Source organism: Pelodiscus sinensis, chromosome 17 (assembly GCF_052426305.1).
Source record: "Pelodiscus sinensis isolate ZL-2025 chromosome 17, ASM5242630v1, whole genome shotgun sequence".
In the NCBI taxonomy this organism is placed as follows: Eukaryota; Metazoa; Chordata; order Testudines; family Trionychidae; genus Pelodiscus; species Pelodiscus sinensis.
This window is the reverse complement of record NC_143068.1, coordinates 19,190,095-19,217,596: the sequence shown is the minus strand read 5'-3', so window position 1 is coordinate 19,217,596 and position 27,502 is coordinate 19,190,095. Positions and strand designations below refer to the sequence as shown.

Below are 27,502 nucleotides of genomic sequence, written 5' to 3'. Positions count from 1 at the left end.
GTGCATACTTGGCCAGCTGTATCATAAGTGTTAGTGCATTATGTAGAACTGGTATAATATATGAAGAATTCAACTTAAAAATTGAGGGGAATTTTATGAATATTTGTATGTATTTTATGCGCATTTGCCTTGTCAGTCTTTATATCCCTTCTCCGCTTGGCTTTTTTGTAAATATTCTAGGAAATAGTTTGTGGACAGGGATGTTTGTGGAAGGAATAAATTTTCAGCAAATTCTCCTAGGGTACTGCATGCTTATGATGAAATAAACCATAATAGTTATTCCAAAATAGCTTATTTTAAAATAGCACATCTATACTGCAGGGAAGCCTCAAAATTAGTCTGGAGCAAGCTACCCTAATGTAGATATGTTATCTCGATTTAGAGCCACAGGAGGCACTGGGGAAGGGCTATTTCAAAATAGAGGAAGTGGAGTGTCTACACATGCCTTATTTCACAATAGCTATTTCAGAATAGGAGTTATTCTTCATAGAATGAGGCTCACAGATTTTGGAATAAGCCATCCATTGTTTCAAAATTATTTTGAAATAACGGAATGGCTGTGTAAACACTCGCATTGTTATTTCAAAATAACATTAGTTATCTCAAAATAATGGTGCAGTGTAGACCCACCCCTTAGAAAGTGAATTGCAAATAGTGATTACATGCAGCAAAGTGTCAGTCTGAGATACGTGCCCATCCAGCCAGGGAAACGGAATCTGCTATGCATTCTCTGAGTCCAGTCCAAACTGTTAGAATGTTGAATACTGAGTACTTGTAGCCAGGTGCTTGTGAGAATTATGTATATACATAGTTTTGCAAATAATTTTAAATAACAAATGTATTTGAGAAAAGTGCAAACTTCAGGTAGATATTTATTGAACAGAAAAAGAGGCAAAATTTGTCAGATACCTGATGTATTGCAAGTGATTTCCCTGAGCTCTTCCTGTCAATGTAACAGCAAGTCCCTGTGATTTACCAAAGGACACTTGGTGCCAGTCTCTGAGTTCCTTACATATATTATGCTGCAGTTACTTACACAAATAGCCCCACTAAAAAAGAGGAAAGAGAGCAGAGGCTGTGACCGTAGGGGAAGAGAGGATGGGAAGAAACAAATAAATACAACACATCACTATATATGACACCACCTATACTGTGTTGGCTTTTATAAAAAGGCTGCTGTACTCACTGGCTCCCTTCAGCTAAAAACTATGGCCGTGTTTGTTGGTTTGTTAGTTTGTTGCTTGTTTTTAATTGAAATCAGCCTGGCATAAAACCTGCACCCTTTTTATATCATAAGGTTAATATTCAAGACATTCACAAAATTGCAAACTCCCACATGTTTGTTTACTCCTAATGTCAATCAACATGGATGTGTGCACTTTTTAAATGAGTGATTTGCATTTTAAAGATGTAAGATCTATGAGACATGAAGCATTAACATGTACTCAGACCTCCCCTTTTTTTCTCTGTTAATGTTTATATTTTGACTTTTCATGTTTAAGCAGGGCCAAACTTTCAAGAGGCCCCAGCAACTGCACTTAGGCTGTTTACAGATCCACTAGATTGCACACATGCAAATGGACATTTAGAGTAATTGAATGCTGTGTTTGCTCAGTAAGTCCTTGTTTGCTTAGGAAGTCATCCCTTTTCTGTGTACAGTCACAGAACTCATCCACACAAAATGGATGCTCTCCAAAATATTTTCACGTGTTTCTTGGTGACTCTGCCATCCTTCTTCATGTACAAAGATGGGATGTGGTTATGTCTGTTCTGCCAACTTGGCCTTTAAATTCACTTTACTACACTTTTGAACATGCAAGTATAAAGTGCTGTGCTGAAAGCCATGATTTGTGTGGTGTTGGGCGAGTCAACCCTATCTCTGTGCTTCCATTTATTAAATGGGCCACATAATACTCATGGAATCATAGAAATGTAGGGTAGAAGGCACTCGAGAGGTCATTAAAGACAGCGCCCTATGCTGAGGTAAGACCCAGTATACCTTGCCCAGCCCGACAGTTTTGTCCAGTCTGTTCTTTAAAAACTCCATAATGAGGATTTCTCAGCCTGCTTTGTCTCTGTTTGTAAAGTGCATTGAGATGTACAACTGAATGTATTGTTTCGAGGTGTATATGAAAGAATTGTTGTCTCTGTGCACCTGCTGTTCCTGCAGGTGACAAAAGAGGGATTTATATAGCTATCGTCTTTCATTAGCGCCCCTAATTACAGGTTGAACCTCTCTATTCCGGCACTCGCTGGTCTGGCAACATCCGTGGTCTGGCATGATTTTAATTAGCCAGATGTCCACTTATCATGGGTATATCCAACTTTGCCGTGGTCCCATAAAGTTTGTTTACAGCCACCAGTCCTGGCACTCAGTGTTCTGTGCTGTTATTTAGTTCTAATTTACCTCTAAATGTCTTTTAAGAGCCCAGCAAGCAGTGGAAGTGTTGGTAATGCTGCTAGACAATATTGACCACCCATGGTTCAGCAAATTCTCTGGTTCAGCACCGGTTAAATCTCCAGGGTGCCGGACTATGTTCAACCTGTAGTGACACCTCAGATTAGTTAAGAGGGGTGACCTATTAGATAGGTTACTGGGGACTTGTGTTCACTTCCTATTACTACAAAATATTTTCTATACATCTTTGTGCCTTAATTCCCCGTCTATGAAATAGATACAATATAATACTTCCTTTGTCTGCCTTGTTTATGTAGATTGCAAGCTGTCCAAGTTAAGACCTGTCTTTTAATATTTACAGCACCTAGCACCAGAAGATTCTGGCTTTGACTGGGTCTTCTCGCTGTAACAATCATCATCATAATTAATAAATTAACAATAGGCATAAAAAGGGAGGGTGGGGACTAACTAATGAGGCAATTAGTATCCACAGTTACGTTTTTCAGCCCAGCTGTATGGTAAATGCACAGCTGAGTGCTTTTCTCCTGGATATAAGCTACACTGGAACTTTTATTTGCAATCTGAGTGCACACTCTCCAGCGGGATGATCTGTACACTGGGGTGACTACTTTGAGTTCGCTTTTTTAATTAAGGTTTTGTATTGTAGCTAGTCAATGTACATTATTGGGAGAATGAATGCCAATGCCAGTGCATTTTCTTTCTCTCCTTTATCTTTGTCAATGATTCAAAGACATGATTTATGGTTACTCTCCGTCTTTCAGGATCATCCATCAAGCACTGGTTTCACTACAGGGCTCGGAGTTGTAAATCATGCAGAAAGGCTGTCACTCATTTCATTTAACCCTTTGAGCACAAAGATGGGGTAGGAGGCTGCACCTACCAGAATGAACACAAGAACTGGTGTTAAAACAGCCCATAAAATTGATGAAGTTCAGCTAATCTATTCAATTAATGGCTTGGTGTAATACAATAATTATTATGAGGTGCAATAAAATATTGGGCATGACTCCACCTTTCACATTCATTCTGAGAACCCAGAGAGCAGGAGAGCCCCATAAAATATGTCACTTTTTTGTTTTCTCTTCCCATCTCCTTTCAGTTTTTTTTTAATGTCCATTATAAATGTGAAGAGCTGGGTTTCACTTTAGAATCAATCACAGACTAGTTCTGATGGTGACCTTGCCGCGACTAAAGAATGAGTGCAAAAGCCCATTAGCAGCTGCTATTTTAGGCTTTGTAAATTAACGGTTCTTCTGTCTCTCTCCCCCTGAGCGTGTGTGTCTCTCTCCCCTGTACTTCTCCACCCCCTTCTTCTTTTTCTTCTTCTTCTTTTCTTTTTTGACAGAAAAAAACTTCAAAATGTGTAAGTGGCAAGGGAGCTTCCACACTGAGCCTAGTTTCCCCATCTGGAGGGTCAGAGACAGCTTTAGCCAGTTGGCTGATTGCCTGTTCATATGTCTCCCCGCCAGCCTGGGTCACAATTCCCAGCTCAGATTAGCTTTCTCTTATCAAGACAAATTCTGCATCCTGCCTGAACACAAAGCCAGGAAGATAGGCACTAAATAATGGGGGGTGATTATCAATTAATATTGTTCATAATTATTATATATATTTTAAAGTGTCCAAAATTGGTTATTAATGAAAAATATATTTTGGAATTCAGATTCTAAGTGGTGTGATGGCAATTTTGTTCCTGAATGATGCATAGCTTTGTTTTGCCTAGGCAAGCCAATACAAACAATGAATATACTTGAGAAAAAAGATATATCTGTAAATAAACTGAAAGGCTGTAAAATATGAATGTTTATCACCCAGGCTGTGAGGCTTCTCTCTCTCTCTCTCTCTTTTTTTTTTTTTTTTTTTTTTTTAACATGAACTCTGCTTGAGATGGTATTTAGGAGCTTGGGACTTCTTCTGTTCCAGCAATCTCTGCAGCTTGTCACAGAAACAAATGACACCAGAGGGAACCGTGTCTTGCAGTACAATCCTTTGCATGAACCTTAGTCTTAAAATACTCATAATCTGAATTTATATCTTGACTGATTAGGAGATCAGATCTTGCCCCTTCCCCAGATTGCCCCTCCCTAGCTCAGTATTTAGTATCTAGTCACCTAACTCCAGGTGACTGAGAACTGCAGAGCCCAAAGATTAATGTATTCATTCAAAATGATTTATTCTATTTTATTGTGCTGAGTGCAGATAGGGTGCCCTGCTGGTTGGGCATAACAAGTAGGCAGTGTTGCCTGTGCTGTGCTTTGTATAAAGAGCTAATTCCTACTAGAAAAGATCACACCTGCCACTTCTCTGTGAATTTGGTCAGCAAAAAGGACTTTGAAAGAAAGTTTTTCTCTTTATATTATAAAGCCTCCATTATACGAGTGAGAAATAAATGGTTATTCATCTGAAGAGATTAAGAGGAAACATCAGGAGCAACTTGCATAATGATGGCCATTGCCACGTGCCCCAGAGGGAATGAACATAACAGGTAACCATCAAGGGATCCATTCCCTGTTGCCGATTCCCAGCTTCTGGCAAACACAGGCTAGGGATACCATCCCTGCCCATCCTGGCTAATAGCCATTGATGGACCTTATCTCCATGAATTTGTCTAGTTCTTTTTGAACCCTGTTAAAATCCTGGTGGTCACAACATCCTCTGACAAGGAGTTCCACTGGTAAACTCTGTGTTGTGTAAAAAAATACTTTCTTTTGTTTGTTTTAAATCTGCTACCTATTAAAAAGAAACTACAAATGAAAGCAAAAATTTTTCTGCTTGGTTTTGAACTAGGGCTTTTTTGCATGTTAAGCAAATGTGATAACCACTTCACTACAAAACCCACCCGTTAATGATTATGGTTTTTATAAGTTTGATTGTCCTCGTGTGAGAGACATTCTCTTTTCTAAATATTTGTCTATCCCCTGTGTCATTATACACTAGTGCTTCTTTCGTCCCACTGGGACCAAAAATCTCTGCAGTTAAAATATACTGTAAATGAATTACAGGCTGCCATCTCTCCAAGCTCTTAATTAAGACTCTGATATAAAGCTATGGTGTCTAATTACAGCAAGCTGTCATATAGTCACTTTTTAAAAACCTGTGTCCAGATAAGAGCTAGACGCGCTAAAAGTGCTTATTTAATTATAAGTAAAACACACTGGCAGATTTTTTAAATCTGACTAATATGCCAATATGACTTTTACCATTGCTCCTAGTATTCCCACCTTACAGTATTAATTCCACTTCCATTTGCATCTTACCAAACAGAATTGCTGTTAGGCCTTTGCCAAATTTGTCAGCCTCACATTGGCAGGAACCTTAAATATTTTCTTCCAGTTTCATCGTCATGTGTTAGTTCATCCTGTGCTGTACTTTGAGCTCGAGATTTGAGTTAATTCCACATCTCACAGTGAAACTTGGAACTGCCTTGCCTGCTTCAGCCCCAAAACCAGTAGGAAACTCTGCACTTAATCAGCTCGTGGTGCAGTCAGCAATCCAATCCATGACTGTTTCAGGCCAAGACTTAAAGAGAACAGGTATGGTGACACTAGGCAGCACAGTCTGAAAGCTAAAGATCACAGTGAGAACACCAAGTTTTTCCCTGTCCAACAGCCTCAGAAAGATGCATGTTTATTATAACAAAATCCTGTCTCTTCTTTGCTAAGACCCAGCACACCACATGGTCACTACATGTGGGTCTGAAGCTTGTCTGAAATGCTCTTGAACTTCAACAAAGGTTTTGATGATCATCTGAATCTTGAGCATGTAATGATCCCTGAAACCAGGCTATTGTCTTGTAGTTTGGCTTTGCGGAAAACATTTCATATCACTCTACCTTCTGGAAGTCCCTGTTCTGGGATTTTCATATAGTAAAAAACTAAACAATAAGAAAAGGAACTAATATGATGAATGATGATGGGTACATTTCCTACAACTGATTAAACACTTTTGCCATTCTCATGATCTTCCTTTACCCACCTCACATCTTGCCAGAAAGAGAGGTGTGAGTGACTTTGTCGTTGACATTAAACAGTTGTATATACTTCTAGCTGCAAAGTGCAATCTGCGGAGTTTGTTTACTCGATCTGTATTTCCAATCACTGCGGAAGCTTTACTAAAGGAGTTCATTACTGATTTATTTATGATCTATTTAGATAGCAAATATGGTTCTGTCAGCAGTTGCTGGCTAAACAGTGTTGACAGACATTAATAGCATATGGTATAGAAATGGAATTATGATCTTTAAAGAGTTTTCTGATTCTCGGCATATACTTATAAGTTTTATTTTGCCTATATAGAGAGACAGAGAACTTCCAAACAAGGAAACTGTTTTCTTTTTCTTTCTGTAACCTTTGGGGTTTGGTGGTGGTGACATTAAAATCTTCAGTGCTGTTTAGCTGTTCAATTTAATGGAAGACAAATTCTCCCAAAGGTTTAATTTACTCTCACAAACTGAAATCACTGCATTTTCACCATGGGAAATGGCCTTAATTTTCCCAGCCTTCAGTATACATCAAGCATATAATTCATTTCTCCCCACTCAATACTTCCCTTGTTAGAAAACAAAGTTTTTGATATTTAAATGTTACAGAGTTTAAGTTGAGACACAGATCCTCTCAGACCCATAAAGTGCATTTGCAGGCATGATTGCCTCTTTCTGACAGCGACAGATTTATACAGGGTTGAACAGAAAAACACTTGAATTTTTGACCTTTAATTGGCTGTTTCCTATAACACCAGCATTTTTATCCAATGTCAAGGAGCAAAAATCAAAATGTGATTGTTTGCATAGGAAGGGAAGACAGGTAGTATCTCAGAGGTGAAACTGTCTTTGATCAGTTGATATAGTTCAGAGAGTTGGGGTATTTTTAGCTGAGATAATTTATGGGTGAGGAAGAATTTTGGGGGCATGAAGTAAGAGGGAGAAAGAACCTCATGGATAGGAGTGTTTATCAGTCACATATGAACAGGTGTGTGGTTAATATGGCAAATCGTCTGATCATTTTGTTATGTTAATGATAATGTAGGGAAAAGACTTAGAAGGTGCTGTCTCAATTCTGAAATAATAGGTCACATTCAGTTCTCACTGAAGCAGAATAAATCTAGACTAACTCATTGCTAGAGTTATTCTGGGAGCATGTCTCCATTATGAGGTGGATTGTTGCTTTCATGATCAATCCACTAGGGATTAATTTAGTGGGTCTACTGAAGACCCACTAAATCAACTGCTGATCATGCTCCTGTCAACTACACCAATCATTCTCCTGTCAATGCCAATTGTTCTCCTGTACTCCACCAGAATGAGATGAGTAAAGGGAGTCAACAGGAAAGTTTCTTCTGTTAACACTTCATGGTGTGGACTCTGCAGTAAGTAGCTACATCGGTTTGAACTATGCAACAAACCTAATTTAAATTGCATAACTTAGATCAACTTGTCCCTATAAGTAAACCTGCCCTAAATTTACCACGGTGTGCAACTCATCTTAGAAGTTTGAACCAGTGCCTCCATCAATCAATGTGAAAGGTGTAAATTATAAGAGAAAGCAAGATAGAGAAACAGAGAACTAAACGTCTTCTGAGCAAATACGAGGGGCATATGGAATAAGTCTGGTGAATTGAAAATCTGTATTTGCAAAGAAAAGCAAGGATTTATTATAGTAACAGATCCATTCCTAAATATAAGAAATAACTGGTAGCCTATCTATACCTCTAGAGCACAGAGTTTAGAAGGCTATGCAAAATAAAACTGGAGAAAGGGGACTGTTACTGGTAAGAAAGAATATAGAGGAAGCCAAGAAAAATGAAGTAATGAGCCAAATTTTCCCTGGTTAATTCTATTTATTTCAGAGGAATTGCATCAGAGATGAATTTGGCTGAAGGCAAATAGAAAAGTTAAGAAGCAGTTAACACAAGAAAAATGATTACAGGTGAGACTCAAGTAAAAGCAAGGTAATTTTCGGGTCAGGAAATGGTGCATTCTTATTTTGACCCATGGGCCCTTGAGACTTAAAAGCCCCTGATGGTTGGTCCAGTGAAGTTGACCCTGCAATGTTTTAGCAGCCTTGTTACTTTTTCTGACATCACCTCTATAGCAGGGAGTGGTTCCTTTGCCATCTGTCAGTATGTGGATGTATGCATTGATTCATTAGGCCTTGGTTCAAGCCATTTTGTGGCTTGTTGAACTAGAATTCTAGAAATATTTATATTGGATAGAGGAAAGAGGTTTGAGGAAGCCTTGTTGATATGGGATACTTTGCTTAGTTGTTTGGGAACTCTACCTCTGGGCTAATCTGATAGGCCAGAGATATTAAAGTGGTGGGTAGTGAGAGTAGGTTGGCCAAGAGATACATTTCTTTTAAGCAAAATGTGTTTTGAAGAAAGGACAACAAAAACAGCAGGTTTTTCCTAGTGCTCCTTTTTTTCTGTGAATGTTTTAAAGTGGCTTCTTTTGCTTTGGTGAGATTTCTGCTTAAAATGTAGTCATTTATACTAAATTAACTAAAAAACGTTACAGGTACTACACCTGTCTCAAGTCATCTTTGTTTGTTTGTTTTTTTAAAATGCTTTCCCCCGCCCCCCTCAAATTTTTTGGTGAAAGACACATCCTTAAATAATGCAAGTGATGACATACAAGGCACTGCCAAATATACAAAGTAAACCATCTAATAAAATGAGGAGAAATAATATCCCTTTGTATATACAGATCTCAAAGGACATATTTATACTAGAAAAATATGGACTGACCATGTTTTAGCTATCACATGCTAGAGTACAGACAGCAAGCTGTTGTTTTAACTTGTTAGCTAATCAAAAGAAACCCTTTTGGGCTACTAGTTAATGCTACAACTTACATTGACTGCACTAAGTTTTAGTCACGTTAATTAATACATGTTAGAATTGTATCTTTTCATTACCATAAATATGTTCTGTTTGCTTTTGAATGCAGTGGGTTAATCAGAAGTCTCCAGGCAGGCGTTAATGGGATGGTGTTGGCCGCTGGTCTGTGAAAAATATGTGTTTTAATTTCATAACCTCAAAATCAATTTTACTTAGTAAAATTCTGAAGGATTTTCTCCACTTAATGAGTCATCTGGGACAATTTGCAGACCCACTATCCAATGCATTTTCAAAGTTGTGCGGATTTTTAATGGTGTGGTGCTCCCACTGAAGTCAGAAACATGCCTTTAAATCTAGAGGCTGGCATTTGTAGCATAGCCATTGCTCCAGATACCGTATGGCAATTATTTAGGAATAAATAATTTGATTGTGAATAGGCGAGTGGGATTTTTCTGCATAGCTGATGAGAAATTCAACATCAGACTAAGCAGCGAAGTGGGTGTAATTGTACTATGCCAAATCTGGCCCAATGTCTTATTCTCTAAAATGCTTTCTAGCCATGTTTTCATCAGAACTTTTAGAATTTAGATTGGTGCTTGTTATAGATTCTTCTTTGAATTTCACAATATGATGGAATTTCAGTTTCCCCTGCTAATTTCAACAAGGATTCATTGGTGAAAGATTTTTCTACACTAACTTGCTTAAGGCCTTTTCCATGTCAAAGGAAACCCTCTTGGTCTTTTTTCTCCTCTGCAGTGTGCTTCCTTTGATTTATCTTCTGTTGTTTGCAGTTTCACTGATCACTTTCTTATTACTTTTACACTTCCATCCATTTCAGTTTGTGCTCCTTTTTGAGTGATTTCTTATACCGCCCCTGCCACCTGCTCCAATCTGATGAATTGTCTGCTCAAACTGTTGATCTTGACCTGGCATCGTCTCTTCCACAGGATATAAATGATGCCACACAGATGTATAATGATGCCTTAATAAACATCCTAGGTATGGTTGCTACTCTTCAGAAGTGCAGTGTTTGCAATTCAGAGTCACAATTTCATGTTGTTGAATGGAGGGCAATGAAATGGAAGAGACAGAGCCTGGAATCGAGCTGGAGAGGTTCTGTTTATGATGTATTTTTAATAATGTTTGAAAATTCATAGTGATCTTTCTCGAGCTCTAGATTCCACCCTGCTATTTTATTTTATTTTAATCACAAAGATTAAACAGCCCAGGAAATCTCACAATTCTTTTCCTTTTTAAACTCTAAATAGCCTGTTTATATTTGCGTTTGTCTAGTGGCCCATAGTGGTAATAACTGGATTTGGTCTTTCAGAAGCTCTGTAGTTATTTGGTGGAAGTGAGATGCCCTCTGCTGCTTTACTTTTCCATGTCTAAAGCCCTAGTATGCTCTTGAATGTTTGAGGATTAGCTAAAGTCTGAGGGATACTGAACTAGGTTTATACAAATATTATTTTCTCTCAGTGCTGGGATGTAAAAATCTTTCTGCACTTTTATCCAGTGTTTTAGAGTCTGCATTTTTGACCCATTGGGCCACTTTGTGGATTCCTGCAAGCTTTAACTCCAGTTATTATGACTGAAATATATAGCATCTTTGCACTCAGCAATGTTCTAACATCTTCCGACCCAGCAGTGGTTACATGATGATATCTGTACTGAAGAAGTTGTCTCTGTCATTAAATGACCTTTCTGATTATTGGATTTTTTTTTCCTCATAACTCATAGTTGTTGTTTCTTGCTGAGATGCAGGAAAAAACGGAGCCGCTGCAGCTGCAGTCTCTTGCTTTTTATGTTACCCCATATGATGAATCTCGGCACCCAGTTTAGGACAGGACAGGAGCACAATCCTGAGACTGCCCGTGATTTGGATTTGAAATGACTTTTGTCTTGACCCCCTGGCTCTGTATGCCTCCTTCATGCATTTCAAAGGATACGGCCTAATATTTTTATTTAACAAATCATTCAGTTTTTTAAAAAACTCTCATTATTTTTAATAATACCTTAGATGCTTGGAAATCATATCTGTTTCCCCAAACAGCTGGATGCTTTCCCATTTGGCAAGGGTCAATTTGTTTTGCCTGTGTTTCTTATGAAGCAAAATCAATCATATGCATCCTAGTATTGCTAATTATTAATATGCTCCATGCTGGCCTTCATGTTTGCTGGCAGAAAGTAACACAAACCAGTGCGCAGTTTGCTCCATTCCTCACTCTGACTGGGGAGCCCAGGAGGCAGAAAAACCTGGGCCTGTCCCAGGCAGGGGACATGCACCCCTCCCTTGGCTGTGCCTGTTGGAGCTGCAGCTTTTCACCTGACCCCAAGCTGTGCCTGCTGGAGAAGCACTTTTCACCTGGCCCCAAACTGCTGTGATGAGAGAGGGCTGGGGGAATCCTCTCTTTCTGGGGCAGTCTGCATATTGACCCCTCATCCCCAGCCCACTCCAGAGCAATGATTTAAATAAGTACAAGTACATTTTTAAAAATTTGTATTGAGTTAAGAACCTGAGTAACTCTGGCTAAATCTTCTGCTTTATAATATTTTAAATTAACAAACACTTTGAACACACTTTTAGGAGGGGGGATGGAAAGGGAGAAGAGTTTTGAGAGGGACCTGATTTAGTACTAGCTGAAGAAAGTTTTAACACTGCAGTGAAACTTGGCCTGATTCTGATCACCTTGCTGCGGTGCGATGCAATCGAACTATCCATTGACTTCCAGGCAATGCAATCTAGACCTTGGGATTTAAACAAATATGAGCTGAGCCTATTTGGTGAGCCTGCACTTGCAAGGTGCTGAGCTGTTCTAACATTCACTGACTCTTGTGGGAAAGGAACAAACTCAATATCCTGGCAGAGGCAATCATTCCTATACAGGATTGGGTCCTTGGAGCATTAGTTCTATCTAGGAGAGAAAACTGAGTAACAAGTTAATTCTATGGGTGGGTGGCAGGGTGGGTAAGTGAGGAGTAAAATGATTCAATTGTTTCAGCTCTGTATTAGAACACACAAACACAGAGGATGGGAAGGCTGACACTGTAAGGAAACTTCTTACGAGCCTCTCCTACATGGCTTTTTTCTATACTGCGGATTGAATTCTGACTATTGTATGTGACTCAGGGAATGACACAGTTCATGTATAGACTGTATGTTTTGAGGGAGATGTTTTGACCTTTCTCATCTCTGGCCAGTGTTGCAAAGATGGAGTGATGTAGAACAGAGATTTTGTGACAGAGTAATAATAAGAAAGAATCTGACTGCCAGTTGCTCATTACAGGGGCTCTTCTAAATGCCAGCACCTTCTATGTTTGCCTTCAAACAAGACTGAGTACCTAAATCACCATAGTAAACAGAGATAGAAAGAGACAGAAAGGTTAAAAGTGTACTCATAATCTCTTGCTTTTCTTCCTAAACACGTTTGAAAGCAATACTGTTTCTTAAAAACAATATGCCCTCATTTGTAAAGCAATATTCGTGCTAAACTAGTCAGCTGTTAAATATACCCAGCACCGTGCATTATGATGAAGCTAAACCAGATTTCAATTATTTTCTAGACACATTTAAAATTATAATACTTTACTAGGTTAGAGTTATAGTTCATTCAGATTACTCACAAAGTATCATATCAATCTCTGGCAACTGCTTACTGCTTACATATCTGAGAAGACAGTTGAAGTAAGACACTGGCCAGGGTAATGACTTTCATGCTGGCTTAGTGCTTTCAGGGTTATGGTTGATGGTTAGATGGCTCTGAGTACACAGAAGTCTAGTGGTCAAAAGTCAGCATTTGCTGACAATAATACTTATTATGAATTAAATAGATTACTTGTTTGGACCACCATTTCCCACCATATGTTCCTGAAAAGAAAAAAAAAAAGGAGATACATTTGAAGTTCTGACATTGCTCACCAACATCCCTTTTATACTCAGACTCTGGACTGGCATTGAAAGTGGAACACTTTCATATGGTGTGCTAGGCTGGTTTGAACAAAACAAAACACATGTGCACACAAGACAAAGGGATGTCAATTGACTGGATCCCTCGTTTTCAACTCCTATATTTTGTCTAAAGAGATTTTAAAGCAAAGGGATTTTACAGTCTCAATTCACCCAACTATGGTTAACCAGTCCAGATTTATGACTTTAAACAGTTAACGGCAGCTGTTGTTTAAAGCAGATCTCATTGGGGCTGCTACTTAGCTAGCTACCCAAAGCAAAAATCAAAGGGCCCAATACCCTTCAGACAAATGTAACCAGCTATTGATAAAGCTATGTTAGTGGTTTTTCTTAAAAAGTGGGAACAAAATAATAAGAGGTTGTAATCATCAATTTATAGTGAGGGGTTTAAATGTTATATTGTGTGCCCTATGACATGTATAGACATTCTGCCTTTATTGTCACCAGATCATAAAGTTGAACACTCATATAGCACTGTAGATTTTCAGCATTCCGTACAAACATTAGCTAATAAATCCTTACAACATTGCAGGGAGCTATTCACTAAGCATAATTGTCCCATTTTACAGGTGGGGAAATAGGGACCAAGAGAGTTAAGGGGTTGGTCCAATTCCTATTGGAAAAGATACTCACAGACTTCAATGAGCATTGGGGTCTTGCTCAAGGCCACACAGGAAGTCAGTGGCACAGCCAAGAATATTGTCTCTTAGCCCCAAATACTAACAATATATCCTTTCTGTTAAATTCAAAGTCATTTAACTATGTCACTGTTGCTGAACACATGCTACTGCAGCTAAAATTTGAATTATTAATTGTTATTGTAATCAAATATATCTGTTCCTTAATCTCTATATTAAGACATACAGTCAATTAAGGGAATGTCCTGAACAGGAACAAACAGCACATCCTTAAGTGCTTTCTTGAATCAGAGCCTAAATTCTTTTTCATTCCATTGGGTTCATCACCATTCTTAGGCTAGTCAGTCTGCTCTGAACAAGAGAGAAGTGGTCAGACTTTTAAAAAATATAATAAAAAAATAATTGTTAGCTTTTAAATAGTGCTTTACATGTTCAAAGCACATCACAAGCATTAGCTAATGACAGAAATAGCAATTTGCCACAGCAGAGGACCATATCTAATCACTTAAAAAAAGGTGTGTAGACTGTCAGGTTTTGTTGGGTTTTTTTCCAAGCTGAATATAGTAATGCATAGGGATGTGATAGTATGGATCTAATTTTAGAGTATACAGATGCTTTCATATGCAGAAATCTTGACTCCGATCAGGGAAATTGCTGATCTGACACTGGATTATTGGACATAATTTTGTAGACTTCAGGTTTATCCCTGTAAATATTCTAACACAATATCCAAGTCATTTGAAGCAAGTTGCAGTAGATAACATTTATTCTATGTATGTGGTAAACCATGAATTCAGTAAAAATGATTCAAAGTTGTGGGGTTTTTTAAAGCTCAAAACACACTCGTGTTCATAAACATCACTTTCAGCTTCTCTCTATTTGTAATTGAATTTAATATAAATGTATTTCATTAGTGGAGAGCAGCCTTCATGGCCATACAATAGCAAACAAATTCTTTAGAAGCATCTTTAATTATTCATTTGGATGTACTATATTTTATGTTACTTTTCATAAATGTTAATCTTTATTATTGCCTTACCCGTAAGAAAAAAAAGAGAAAAAGAAATACCTGTTATTAAGTGACCTATCAGGCTGACATGGATAAATGTTGGTAGCTATTTAATTGTTTCCCATCTGCAGTTTTATACAGTTTCTATCAAACTGAAGGGTAATTTTTTTAGTAGCTGCTTATTTTAAATGTACAAAACCCTTGTGTGTAATTCCATTAGCTGCCCTACAGCATTGCAATCTACAGTTTCCCTGAGGCTGTTGTGAAATATTGATGAAATCCTTGCTTTTGTGGCTTCCTCTGATACACTAAACATTTGTCTGATGTTAGTTGAACTTGAATGGATCTGTTCAGAGCTATATCAGTAGTGACTTCAAAGGCTGCAAGCCTGTTACAGATTTTTTTTTACAAACTGAAGTTTCAAAGCCTTACCATGTGGTACTTTAAAAAAACAAAGTTCATATCAAATGAACCAAAGTGTTAGCAATACACTGGTAGGATTCATTACAATTTCAATTTATATAGCTATAGATTTTGGGGATTCTGATTGGTAGCTTGTATCACTTAAAAAAATTAGATTAGTATTTGAGAGGGAAGAAAAAGAACAACAACAGAAACAAGAAAAAAGCATGATTTGAAAATTTGATTAAAAATGTGCTCCTCTGTAAATCTACAAAACCACCTTGCAGTTATAATAAAAACAATAAGTCAGGAGCAGTGTTCCCTGTAAGCTGAGAGCAAGTGTGGCCACTCAGGAGAAATTCAAATGCCACCCAGCTGATTTGCAGAGCACCCAAACTAGGTTTTGTATTTCTGTTGGTGGTGCACATTCTCACATGCCTTGGGGCAGATAAAAATTATTCTGCACATGGATGGAAAAGATTAGAGGAAACACTGGTCAGGAAGTTAATAGGCCAAGTAAAGAAAGGCAATGAGAACAGGAGGTTTCAGCTTTAAATTTTCTAAGTTAAATCTGTTCATGTTGCCATACTCATTCATTTATGATACCTGGGTATGAGTCCAAATTTATTACAATATAGTCCTTTCATTTAGGACCAAGCATAATTTCCAAAATGGCCTCCACATTTTCACCCATTATTTTCTGCATACAAATCATAGAGATATCTAACTACCTGATATGCATATAAAAATTGGCTTTGATCCAACTGTCGTTGAAGTCAATGCCAGAACTCCATTAATTTCAGTGGTAACAGAACAGGCCAATTTTTCAGTTTATTTCAGCTACTGGGTATCAGGAATCTGGTTTGCACTCACAAATGATTGTGAAGACAAAATTCTGAACACTCACAACTACCTGCTTGTTTAGAATTCACACATGCACGGAGGGAAGTATTCACTCAGGAATATCAAATACCTTCAGCTGATTTAAACAAAAAGATTGGTAAATTCCAGAGTTTTAGAAAAAAAAAGTGTTCTTAACCTATTGTAAATCATTGTGTTAATGGCGAAGGCCTTCATCCATGCAAACTGAGGAGCTGACCCTAAGCACAGTTACAAACACTTCTGGAAACATAGCTGGTATCTGGAAATTCATCAAGTCAGAGCGACTGATCCTACAACAGGGTTGGTGTGATTTAGATTACTCTTTCTCCTACTTGGTGACAGCTGATTATGAAAACAAGATTGACCTATTCCCTCGAGAAAATTATTTAGGAGCGAACTCTATTATGCCTCGGTTCCCCATTATGGCTATTGAACTTCCTGTTTTAATGGAAAGCACTAGTTCTTCTTTACTTTCTTTTCAGCTGTCCTTTTGTTATTGTTTCCTTATTTCATTGTTCGCTTTTGCTGAGGGTTTAAGGGTTTCGGTTGGAACCCAATTCACAGCATATACACTTCTAACCTATGTGATGGACTCATGACTATGTTCGGTGGCATTCACAGGGGGTATGATGCTACATTCCTCATCCCACTGAAAGCCCTACTGAAAACAACAGGAGCATCCAGGAATAGGATCCTTGTAGTAAAGCTTATAACAAAACTTTATTTTTTTGAACAGAGAATCAACATCCAAAATTGTTTCATTTCATCACCATGTGCCAATGACAGTTATGCTTCAAAGAAGTTGCCTTGTCACCTTAAAACTCATTCATGGCAAATGCCATTTCAAGAGGGGCTGGCACACTGCAGCACAAAGTGCCCCTGATCTGCACTCTGCAGGGTTTGGAAGTCAGATCATCTGCTTCTTCCCTGCACCCCAAAGCTCTCTCCGGAGGTGAGCATTCAGTGGAAACTGAAATGGATCTTGGGGAGTTTCCTAGCTCCTCTATCCCCTATTGCTTTTTCTCCTGTGAAGTGATAAGGTCCTCATCTTGACTCATTACCAGATTATTACTATATTTGAATGGAAGGGGCTGAGGATAAGTTCCTCCCACAATCCCTATGTGAGATAACAATATAATTTCCATGTGCTGGGAACAGAGGAAAGTCATTGGATGGAATGCAATTATGCAAATGAAAGTGGAATATTAGGAAATTATGATTGTGAGGTTTTTTAGACTATGAAATAGCATCACAAGAGAGATGAAAGAAACCCCACCATTGAACCATTTAAAACTGAGTGGGAGAATTACTGGTAAATATCGTTTATGGTAGAACACTATATCAAATCCCTCCTACCCAGCCTAGTTTGCTTATCCCTCAGGGCAGAGCCATTTCATTCAGCATTTCCTCAAGATTCTGAGAACGTGCAAAACCTCTTCACAGGATTCTCAAGTAAATGACTATAGGCAACAATCCTGCACTATCAAGGAGGTTGGATTAGATCATTTTGGAGGTCTTTTCCATTCCCAGTTCTTACGATTCTGTTACAGGCAAAGGGCTATCACTCCCCATATAGAAAAGGAGAAAAACCTTTCTCTAGCACATCCATTTTCATTCTATAAGTTTTCTGATCATTTTATGACATTTATGACTTCCACCCCTGCTATAGAATTGTATATAATAATCTATACAGCCCCCTCCCCAACTGTATCACTCTCTATCAGATCACAAATTCCATACACTTTTGAGTTATTTCTAAAGAATTTAATTACATTTCTGTACAGCCCCATTGATTTCAATCCTATTAAATTCCAAAAGGGTTTTACTGCGGGTTTATCCAGTAAAGATGGGGCTTTCTGCCAGTGCCAATTTATCTTTTCAGTTGTTTTGCAAACTGGGATGAATCTGCAGCCATGAACTTAGAAAAAGAGCCAGGTTAGGATTTGTCTTTGGATAGCTAATGTAGTTAGACATTTTTGAGAAAAAGCAATGAGAAGTGGTCATTATCCATTATCTGCATGAAATATTTCAGAGAAAGAAACCGCTGTTGCCAAAATGAAAAGATGTTTGAGTTCAAGCCAGACAAGAAGGAAACAAGATCACCTTATAGTACTGTAAGATCTCTGTACTAATGATGTTATTTCAAGTGAAATTGGAATATATGTATGAAAAAGTACAGATGGTGTATGGGTTTTAGGTGGATTAACAACATTGTTCTGGACAATGATTCACTGTCCCTTTTCTTGGCAAAAAATAAATTTTCCAGTCTTGGAAAGAAACATGTATATATTTTAAGAAATGTTTCTGTATGTGGAAAAAGAGCAAATTCGATTGAAAATAGCATTCTCTGGTAGAGAATTTAATGGTAAAAATACACTAAAATTTAAATATATATCTATATAGCTATAGCTATCTATATAGATCTAGATTCAGATCTATATAGATATAGATATAGATATAGATATAGATATAGATATAGATATAGATATAGATATAGATATAGATGTTCAAACCTTACTGGTCCAAGTTCAGAAGTGATGTATAATGTGATACAAATTACATGTTAGGGTATGTCTACACTTGCCCCCTAGTTCGGACTAGGGAGGCAGATGAACCATACTGAAGTTGCTAATGAAGCGTGGGATTTAAATATCCCGCGCTTGATTAGCATATTCACGGCCAATCGCCATTGTAACAGGAGTAACAGTTAATTCGAGGAAAGGATTTTGGATCAGACTACCGTGTCTACATGTGGCGAGTTAATTCGGGCTACCAGCATTTTAAAATGGTGACCGGCCACGAATATGCTAATCAAGTGCAGGATATTTAAATCCCGCGCTTCATTAGCAACTTCGATATGCTTCATTTGCCTCCCTAGTCCGAACTAGGGGGCAAGTGTAGACATACCCTTAGTGAGTAGGTGCGAGGGACTTAAATTCAACAAAATTAACTAAGGGGTGTGTCTACACTACGGGATACGGTCTAATTAAGATTACAACTTCAGCTATGTTAATTGCGTAGCTGAAGTTGAAGTACCTTAACTTCTCTTTTGATGCTGTCCACACTGCAGGAAAGTGAAAAAGGAATACTCTCCCTTTGACTTCCCTTACTTCTCGTGGAAGCAGGGCTACCAGCATTGAAGTAAATCTCTTACTTCGAATTAGCATGTTTTCTCTAGACCACTGATTTGAACCCTGGAAGATCAACAGCGGCAGCTTCAATTGTCTCTGTAATGTAGACATATTCTAAGTGTAAATTTGGTCTAGAGTTGGCTGTACTATAAGGGCTAAAGTTTCAAGATAATTATATGAGGAGTTTGGGGGTCATAGTCATGCACATTAATTTTTTCACTAAGAGTGTCCTTTTTTAAATATTGGTTCTTTGTATGATGCTAGCATCTACATTGAAAGTGGTTATATGACACTACATATGAAGTATATTTGATGACCTTAAGCGTATCAGTTTACAAATAGAGATGGACAAACCTGCTTAGACAGCCTCACACAAATACCCACCCAAAGGTGAAAGCTAAAATGCCAAACCATTTTATTTTATTTGCAGAATGAAAAAAGGCCATTTTTCTTTTCTTCCCTCTTTCTCTCTCAGCCCAAATTCTTGTCATGATTTTCACAAAGCCTCTGTACTTCCAGGGTCCATCCAGAAGAGAAAGTGCCTAAATTATACTAGATTGAAGGCTAATTTAAATGAGAAAATTATTCCACTTGATCTGCGCCTGTATAACTCCCCCATGTGGACACTGCTTTGGAACAAAAGTGCCTTTATTCTGGAATAATTACTCTACTTCTAAATAAATACCATAAATCTAAAGAACCCAAAATCAAACAAACAAAAGACAGTACTGTTTTCTAAACCGGTTTTAGCCAGGCTGCTTTCATTACCATGAATCCAACATATAGGACTCAAATGGAGAAGGAAAAATTAGAGTAATAAAAGTTTAGAAATTTCTCACAATAACCTAAACCAACTTTTTTACCCATTACAGTGTCATTTTTTTTAAAAGATCTAATATTTTAATATCTACCAGGATTTAAATATAGCTGCTACATTTTCACATGGGAAGCCAGGAGCCACCTGCAACTATAAATATGTTTCTGGTTTTATTCTCGGCTGCAAGATAGTGGACTTTAACCCTACAGTTGCCCATTTTACACCACTGATGTGACTATTTAACTTGGTAGTGGTTTAATCAGGGGAGAAAAGAAAAGTTTATCTAGCAGGCAACAAAAAGGCAGCTGTTTGAACTTCTTAGAAGTTTAGAAAAGTAGCATAAATCCAGGAAAGAAGGAATATTGAGAAGAGTGAAGGTGAAGCCACAACTCCTGGTACATATGGTATATCACATGGTTCTGAAGTTTACTACATGGACATCAAAACCATGTGTGCGATAAATTATATATGTAAAATAATTGTAAAATGTGTTTAGTGAAGTCCACTTGAGTTAATATGGTAGAAACACAATCAAAATATCTATCTAAAACATTGTGACTGTTGTTTCTGTTAAATAAGCATTTAAATAAATAATCTGCTTTCTACCAGTTATACAAAGCTTTACATGTGAAGAAACCTTACCATAATAATCATTGGTAGATGGATACATGCACCCATTATACACCCAGACTGCCTGCTTTCAAGAAGCCTTCACTGTCTACACAAAATTCCCACACCAAATGAAATAATTTAAGCCAATGTAATGTTGTAAATGTAGGGGACTAAGATGTGTTTTTAAAACCGCCCAGAATCCTGGACTTGAGTGATGCTTTTGTGAATTTTTGATTGTGCCTTCCCATAAGTCTACCATATTGTTTTCATTGGACTATGTATTATGCAGACAAACAAAGGAAAAGGAAAAAAGAGGACTCTCAGCAGGAGTTATTCTTCTATAAAGTTTATAATAAACATGTCAATGCCTAATGAAGCAGCAAATTTTATCTGTATTGTGCAGGATGTGCTGGTGTCTGGTACTTTTGCTACTCCTAGTCAATCTATTTAGAAGGGCAGAGAATATTGTAAAAGAGAAATTACAATACTTACCTTCCAAAGAAAAAGTTCCTTTTTTCACAAAAAGGTGGTTAATGGTATTCAACTGATTGATATAAAAACAGGGGATCAACTCAACACCAACCTGGATTTGTGAACTCAGTGGTTAAGTGCCTTTCTTCTGACTATTTCATTCACTTCACTCTTTATTTTTGTTTGCTCATTACAATATGCATGGCACTGTGATACATGTTGGCAGGAGTCCAATGTTGCTACCTAAACTATACAGTATCTCTGACACCACAAGAACAATGTCAGCCCTGCTCATCAGTTCATGCTGTTTGTTTAACAAGGATGCTATTCATGATGCGTAGTAACGCTCGCTTCTCTGCATACACTCATAAGGGAGGTCATGGCAAACATCATCTAGTTACTAGAGAATGGGGCTAGGACTTGGAACACCTGATTCAAAGCCCAGATCTGCCTTTCATTTCCTGTCTATTCCTGAATAAGTTACTTAATGTGCCTGTACCTCAGTCTACCTATCTGCAAATGGGATTATAATATATACTATTCCTCACAAAGACATTGAGAGCCTTGCTTATTTAACATTTGACAGGCGTTTTGTAATCCTTAGTTGAAAACACCCATTTACATGCACAGTATTATCAATACAATATGTAGTAGTGTTGTTTTATCACATTATACATGGCACACATTCATAGCTACTGTTGCTATCTTTATTGCCATTTGAAAAGTTCTCTAATATCACATCTCTGTGCAACAATGAGCCAAAGAAAGCTATAAGAATGATGTAATAAATATCTGTCCTAGAATTTAGTGAATAATTTGCAACAAAGAATGTATCCAGTGAATTTAGTCTCTTTTTATATTCACGGAATATCCACAAGTAGATTACTTGTAATTCAGGTTTATTTAGAAAACTGGGTTTTTTAAATGTTTTTCCTCCACGGATTGATTGCAAACGTTTCATTGTTACTGTAAGATATTCAACGAGTGATTCTGAATCTCATCTATGTTGTTCAGCTTTGATTGGATTAGCACATTGGAAAAATTGAATTAAGTTGAAATTTCTGAAAAAGAGTTTACAGGAAGTTTTGTCTATTTTTATCATTATCTGAAATGTTTCCAAATTTTCTGACTAGCTCTATTGATCGATCAAAGTAGTATCACTTATGCAGTAATGCCAGTGTCAGGTGTTCAAAAGTCACGGGCACGGCCCCTTTAAAGCCCTGAGATTGGTTTAAAACTCATTAGGTTTTAAAAAATATAACTCCAATGAGTTAATCGTTAAGAAAAATATCAAATACCATGAGTCTAACAAATCATTTCCGTTGGCCACATTGTTTGTGCTTCCTGATTGAATGAGCATAAAGGCATTTTGTGCATGAAGACGTGTGCCTGTGAATTTAAAGACTGATTTGCATAAATGTTTGTATCAATGAAAGTTGGTTGTTTGAATGTTCACTTAAACAACAGGTTTATGATCAGTGCCAGAGCAGATTAATTTCAAATTTAGGGTGATTATTCATGGAAAATTATTTGCAGTATTCCTTTCCTCTTGCACTCCCTTCCCACTGGAGTCCAAGAATGAAATCCTACTGAGTCAAGGCACGTTTTGTCATTGACCAGTGGAAACTGGGTTTCACCCTTCCCTTATATCAATAACATACCAGCTTAGTTCCATTTACTTCAGTGCGCTCCTGATTTAGTGCTATGAGAAAAAATAACTGAATTCCTTAATTAATTTTTGTATTAATTAAAATAGTACGTTTGTCAAATAAAACTACTTGGAATTTGCTTTACTTTTTCGTTTTATAGTTAATATCAGTCTATCTCAGCTATAACCTTTCATAGCTTCTTATGCCTCAGCCCTAGAATATTTCTTTTATCAAAGTATAATTTGCATTGATGGAGCACAGGGCATTTACAAACAGAGGTTTCAGTTGAACCTCTTAAAGGTTTCAAGTGTAGTGGTTTGGAATATCAATTACATTCTGTAATGCTTTTTTTTTAAGTGGTGCAATGGCAAAAGATTTCTGTTCCTAGATAATTCTATGAACCAGAAAGATTAGCATAGTTACTTTTCTTCTGTTCCTTACTATTCTTTCTCTTTTTCTGTCTCTTTTTCCCTTGGGTCTAATAACAAATTCATAGACTTGAAAATTTTAGTATGAACTTAAACTTCTCACATATGAATTTTCTAACTGTCCCATTACAGGACAGTTAGAATGAGAGACTCTTACAACAGGAAAATTATTAACTCAGAATCTCTGGCAGTTATAAAAAATTATGATCATCCAATAAACAGCAGCAAGCATCACAAAAAGACACCATTTGATTTTTTCCCCTTTCCAGCACTAACAGACAATAAAGTTGTAGATTACAATAAAGTCCAGTAGGAAGAATACATAGTGAAACTAGCGAAATCACACTGCAGTGTTATTAACATGTTATTTCATATATTGATGTTACATTTCAGGTTACGTCCAAGAGGAAGACATAAAGGAGGAGGAAGAAGATGATGATGACAGTAATTCAACCGCTCAACTTCACGGCAGCAATGACACTGGCACAGATGAAGAACACGAAGTGGGTCCTGAGCAAAAAGGAAGCTTTAGCTACCAGAATTCTCCAGTAAGTCATACATCAAACCAAGATGCAGAAAATGATTCCCTCTTAAGTGATGCTAGTGACCCGGTGGCAGATACTAAAAGCATTTGCTGTAGAGAGGTGCAGGATCTGAAAACCAATGCCCGCCCCAAACCTCAGAATGAAGCACATAATTGCATGGATAAAATGACAGCAGTCTATGCTAACATACTGTCAGACTCTTATTGGACAGGCTTAGGACTAGGTCTTAAGTTGTCTAACTCTGAGAGAAGGGGCTGTGACAATAGAAATGGAGGTAACAAAAGTGACTTTGATTGGCACCAAGATGCATTGTCAAAAAGCTTACAACAGAGTTTACCTTCCAGACCAGTCACCAAACCAAACCTTTTCAGTTCAGTCCAGCTCTACAGACAAAGCAGCAAAATGTGTGGAACTGTATTCACGGGTGCTAGCAGGTTTAGATGCAGGCAATGCAGTGCTGCCTATGACACCTTGGTAGAGCTAACAGTCCATATGAATGAAACCGGTCATTACCAAGATGACAACCGTAAAAAAGACAAGCACAGACCTACTAGCTACTCAAAGCCCCGAAAAAGGGCCTTTCAGGACATGGACAAGGAAGATGCACAAAAAGTTTTAAAGTGCATGTTCTGTGGTGACTCTTTTGATTCTCTTCAAGATCTGAGTGTTCATATGATAAAAACAAAACATTACCAAAAAGTGCCTTTGAAGGAGCCGGTACCTACCATTTCTTCAAAAATGGTCACTCCAGCAAAGAAACGTGTGTTTGATGTTAACAGACCTTGTTCCCCAGATTCCACAACAGGATCTTTCGCAGATACGTTTTCTTCTCAGAAGAATGCAAACTTGCAGTTGTCATCTAACAACCGCTATGGCTATCAAAATGGAGCCAGCTACACATGGCAGTTTGAGGCGTGTAAATCCCAGATTTTGAAGTGTATGGAATGTGGAAGTTCACATGACACCTTGCAGCAACTCACCACTCATATGATGGTTACGGGTCATTTCTTGAAAGTCACAAGCTCAGCTTCAAAGAAAGGAAAACAACTTGTATTAGATCCTTTGGCTGTGGAGAAAATGCAGTCACTGTCTGAGGCACCAGCCAATGACACCCAGGTTTCAAAACCATCCAGCAATGTATCTTCAGATAGCATCACTCCTGTGTCAGAGATAAAGAAGGAAAGTAAAAAAGACAAACCTGATGATTCAAACAAAGATGAGAAAGTGGTAAAAACAGAAGACTATGAAGATACACTTCAGAAACCATTGGATCCTACAATGAAATACCAGTATCTTAGGGAGGAAGATTTAGAAGATGGTTCAAAAGGTGGAGGAGATATTTTAAAGTCTTTGGAAAACACTGTCACCACAGCCATCAATAAAGCTCAAAATGGGGCTCCTAGCTGGAGTGCGTATCCTAGTATCCATGCAGCCTATCAACTCTCAGAAGGAGCAAAGCCTTCCTTACCAGTGGGTTCCCAAGTACTGCAAATGAGGCCCACAATTACCAATAAGTTGAGACCCATTGCTCCAAAATGGAAAGTTATGCCTCTGATTCCCAGCTCAGCAAACGTGGCTCAGTGCACTCGAGTGAAGAAGGAAATTGATGACAAAGAAGTTGTACAAAAGGATTACACTAAAGAGGGCATCCAAGCAGAAACTACCTTACTCTGTCAAAGTGAAGGGGAATCTCTCCCCAAATCTGAGGCTTCTGTAGAGCCAAAAAAGACAGATCCATGTCCCTTGAAGGAGGAGGACAATCCAAAAGAAGATGGTGAGAAAGAAAAAGCAAAACCCAAGGAGTCAATAGCAACTTCTCTCAGCAATGGTTGTGTTACCACAAACCATTCTTCTGACTTGCCTTGTGTGAATCCACTTAGTGCCCTGCAGTCTGTATTGAACAATCACTTGGGCAAAGCCACTGAGCCTTTACGGCCCCAGTCCAACTCCAGCCCCAGCTCGAGCACAATTTCTATATTCCACAAATCTAACTTAAATACCATGGAGAATCCAGTTTTAGCTCCGGCTCCAACTCCACCAAAGCCTGCAAGCGTCTCCAGGCGTTATTTGTTTGAAAACAATGATCAACCTATAGATTTGACCAAATCTAAAAGCAAGAAAGCCGAGTCAGCTCAAGCACAATCTTGTACTTCCCCACCTCAGAAGCATGCTCTGTCTGACATTGCTGACATGGTCAAAGTTCTTCCCAAAGCTACTACACCAAAACCTGCTGTATCTTCTAGGATCCCATCGATGAAATTGGAAATGGATGTCCGCCGTTTTGAGGATGTCTCAACAGAAGTCTCCACTCTGCATAAAAGGAAGGGCAGGCAATCAAACTGGAACCCTCAGCATCTCCTGATTTTGCAAGCTCAGTTTGCCTCCAGCCTTTTCCAAACATCAGAAGGTAAATATTTACTATCAGACCTAGGCCCTCAAGAACGCATGCAGATTTCTAAATTTACTGGATTGTCAATGACCACCATCAGCCATTGGTTAGCAAACGTCAAGTACCAACTTAGGAAAACTGGAGGAACAAAGTTTTTGAAAAACATGGACAAAGGACATCCAATCTTTTATTGCAGTGACTGTGCATCTCAGTTTAGAACCCCTTCTACTTATATTAGCCACTTAGAATCCCATCTAGGTTTCCAAATGAAAGATATGAACAGACTGGCTGTGGAACAGCAAACCAAGGTAGAACAAGAAATCTCCAGAGTTTCAGTTCAAAGATCACCTGAAACGATAGCTGGGGAAGAGGATACAGACTCTAAGTTCAAATGTAAGTTGTGCTGTCGGACATTTGCAAGCAAACATGCAGTAAAACTTCACCTAAGCAAAACACACAGCAAGTCTCCAGAGCACCATTCACAGTTTGTAGCAGAAGTGGATGAAGAATAACTTTTAAGGTATGCATGCATCTGCTCCATAGTGTGTCTTAATTTAATAATTGTAAAGAAATTTCATAAAGTGTTTGTGCTTTCTTAAAAATATTATAGAATTGAAAATATGCTGCTGCTTGATCAGTGTAGATACCTAGTCCATTTTACATTGAATTGAAGAACAAAGCTTGTAAATGGATCACTATCATGACCTGAAGTGAAAAGTTGCTTCTTTAAAATATTTTTAACAAAACTCTTTCCCCATTTTTCACATCTCCCATTTTCCTGTTTCTAAGAATTATTTTTAGTCCACCTTTTATGTAGGTTAATGTGGAGCAGAGAAAATAAATGACTACTCTTCTGCTTTCGATGTGTTTCCACTAATGGATGCCTTTTTTCTGCATTCTCCTTCATAATTCCAAGGAATTATTTATCCCTTTCCTCTCAATTACTAATTTAGCATCAAATATTTTTGGGGAGGAGAGAAAAAAGACAATATAATCCTGATAAGCAGAATTACAATTCTCCAAAACAGTCCATTCTCCCAAAAGGCTCGTATCCCCTGCAGTCTAGTAATGACATTGAAAATGCTTTTCATTATCTAAAATCTTGGTTATTCCTCCTCTAACACTTAGATGAACAGTGTTGTACTGCACAGTCCTTTTAATTGCATTCCATACCACTTATACCAGTGGCCTCCTTTGAGTTGTTTTGAGTAACCTTCCCTCCTTTTGCATCTCTATTCTTTTCCCTATTCTTAAATGTATCATATTTACACATTGTCTCATAGTATCAGAGGGGAACCCAATGGTCAGT

General features: G+C 37.9%; 1 protein-coding gene across 1 annotated transcript in view; it reads left to right on the top strand.

The window, feature by feature from the left end:
• Positions 1-27,502, top strand: part of TSHZ2 (teashirt zinc finger homeobox 2) — a 296,013-nt gene that overhangs the window by 151,332 nt on the left and 117,179 nt on the right. Inside the window, exon 2 of the mRNA XM_006129419.5 lies at positions 23,653-26,713. Coding sequence (XP_006129481.3) covers positions 23,653-26,705 — 3,053 coding nt within the window. The 3' untranslated portion in view covers positions 26,706-26,713. The remainder of the gene's footprint in view (positions 1-23,652; positions 26,714-27,502) is intronic.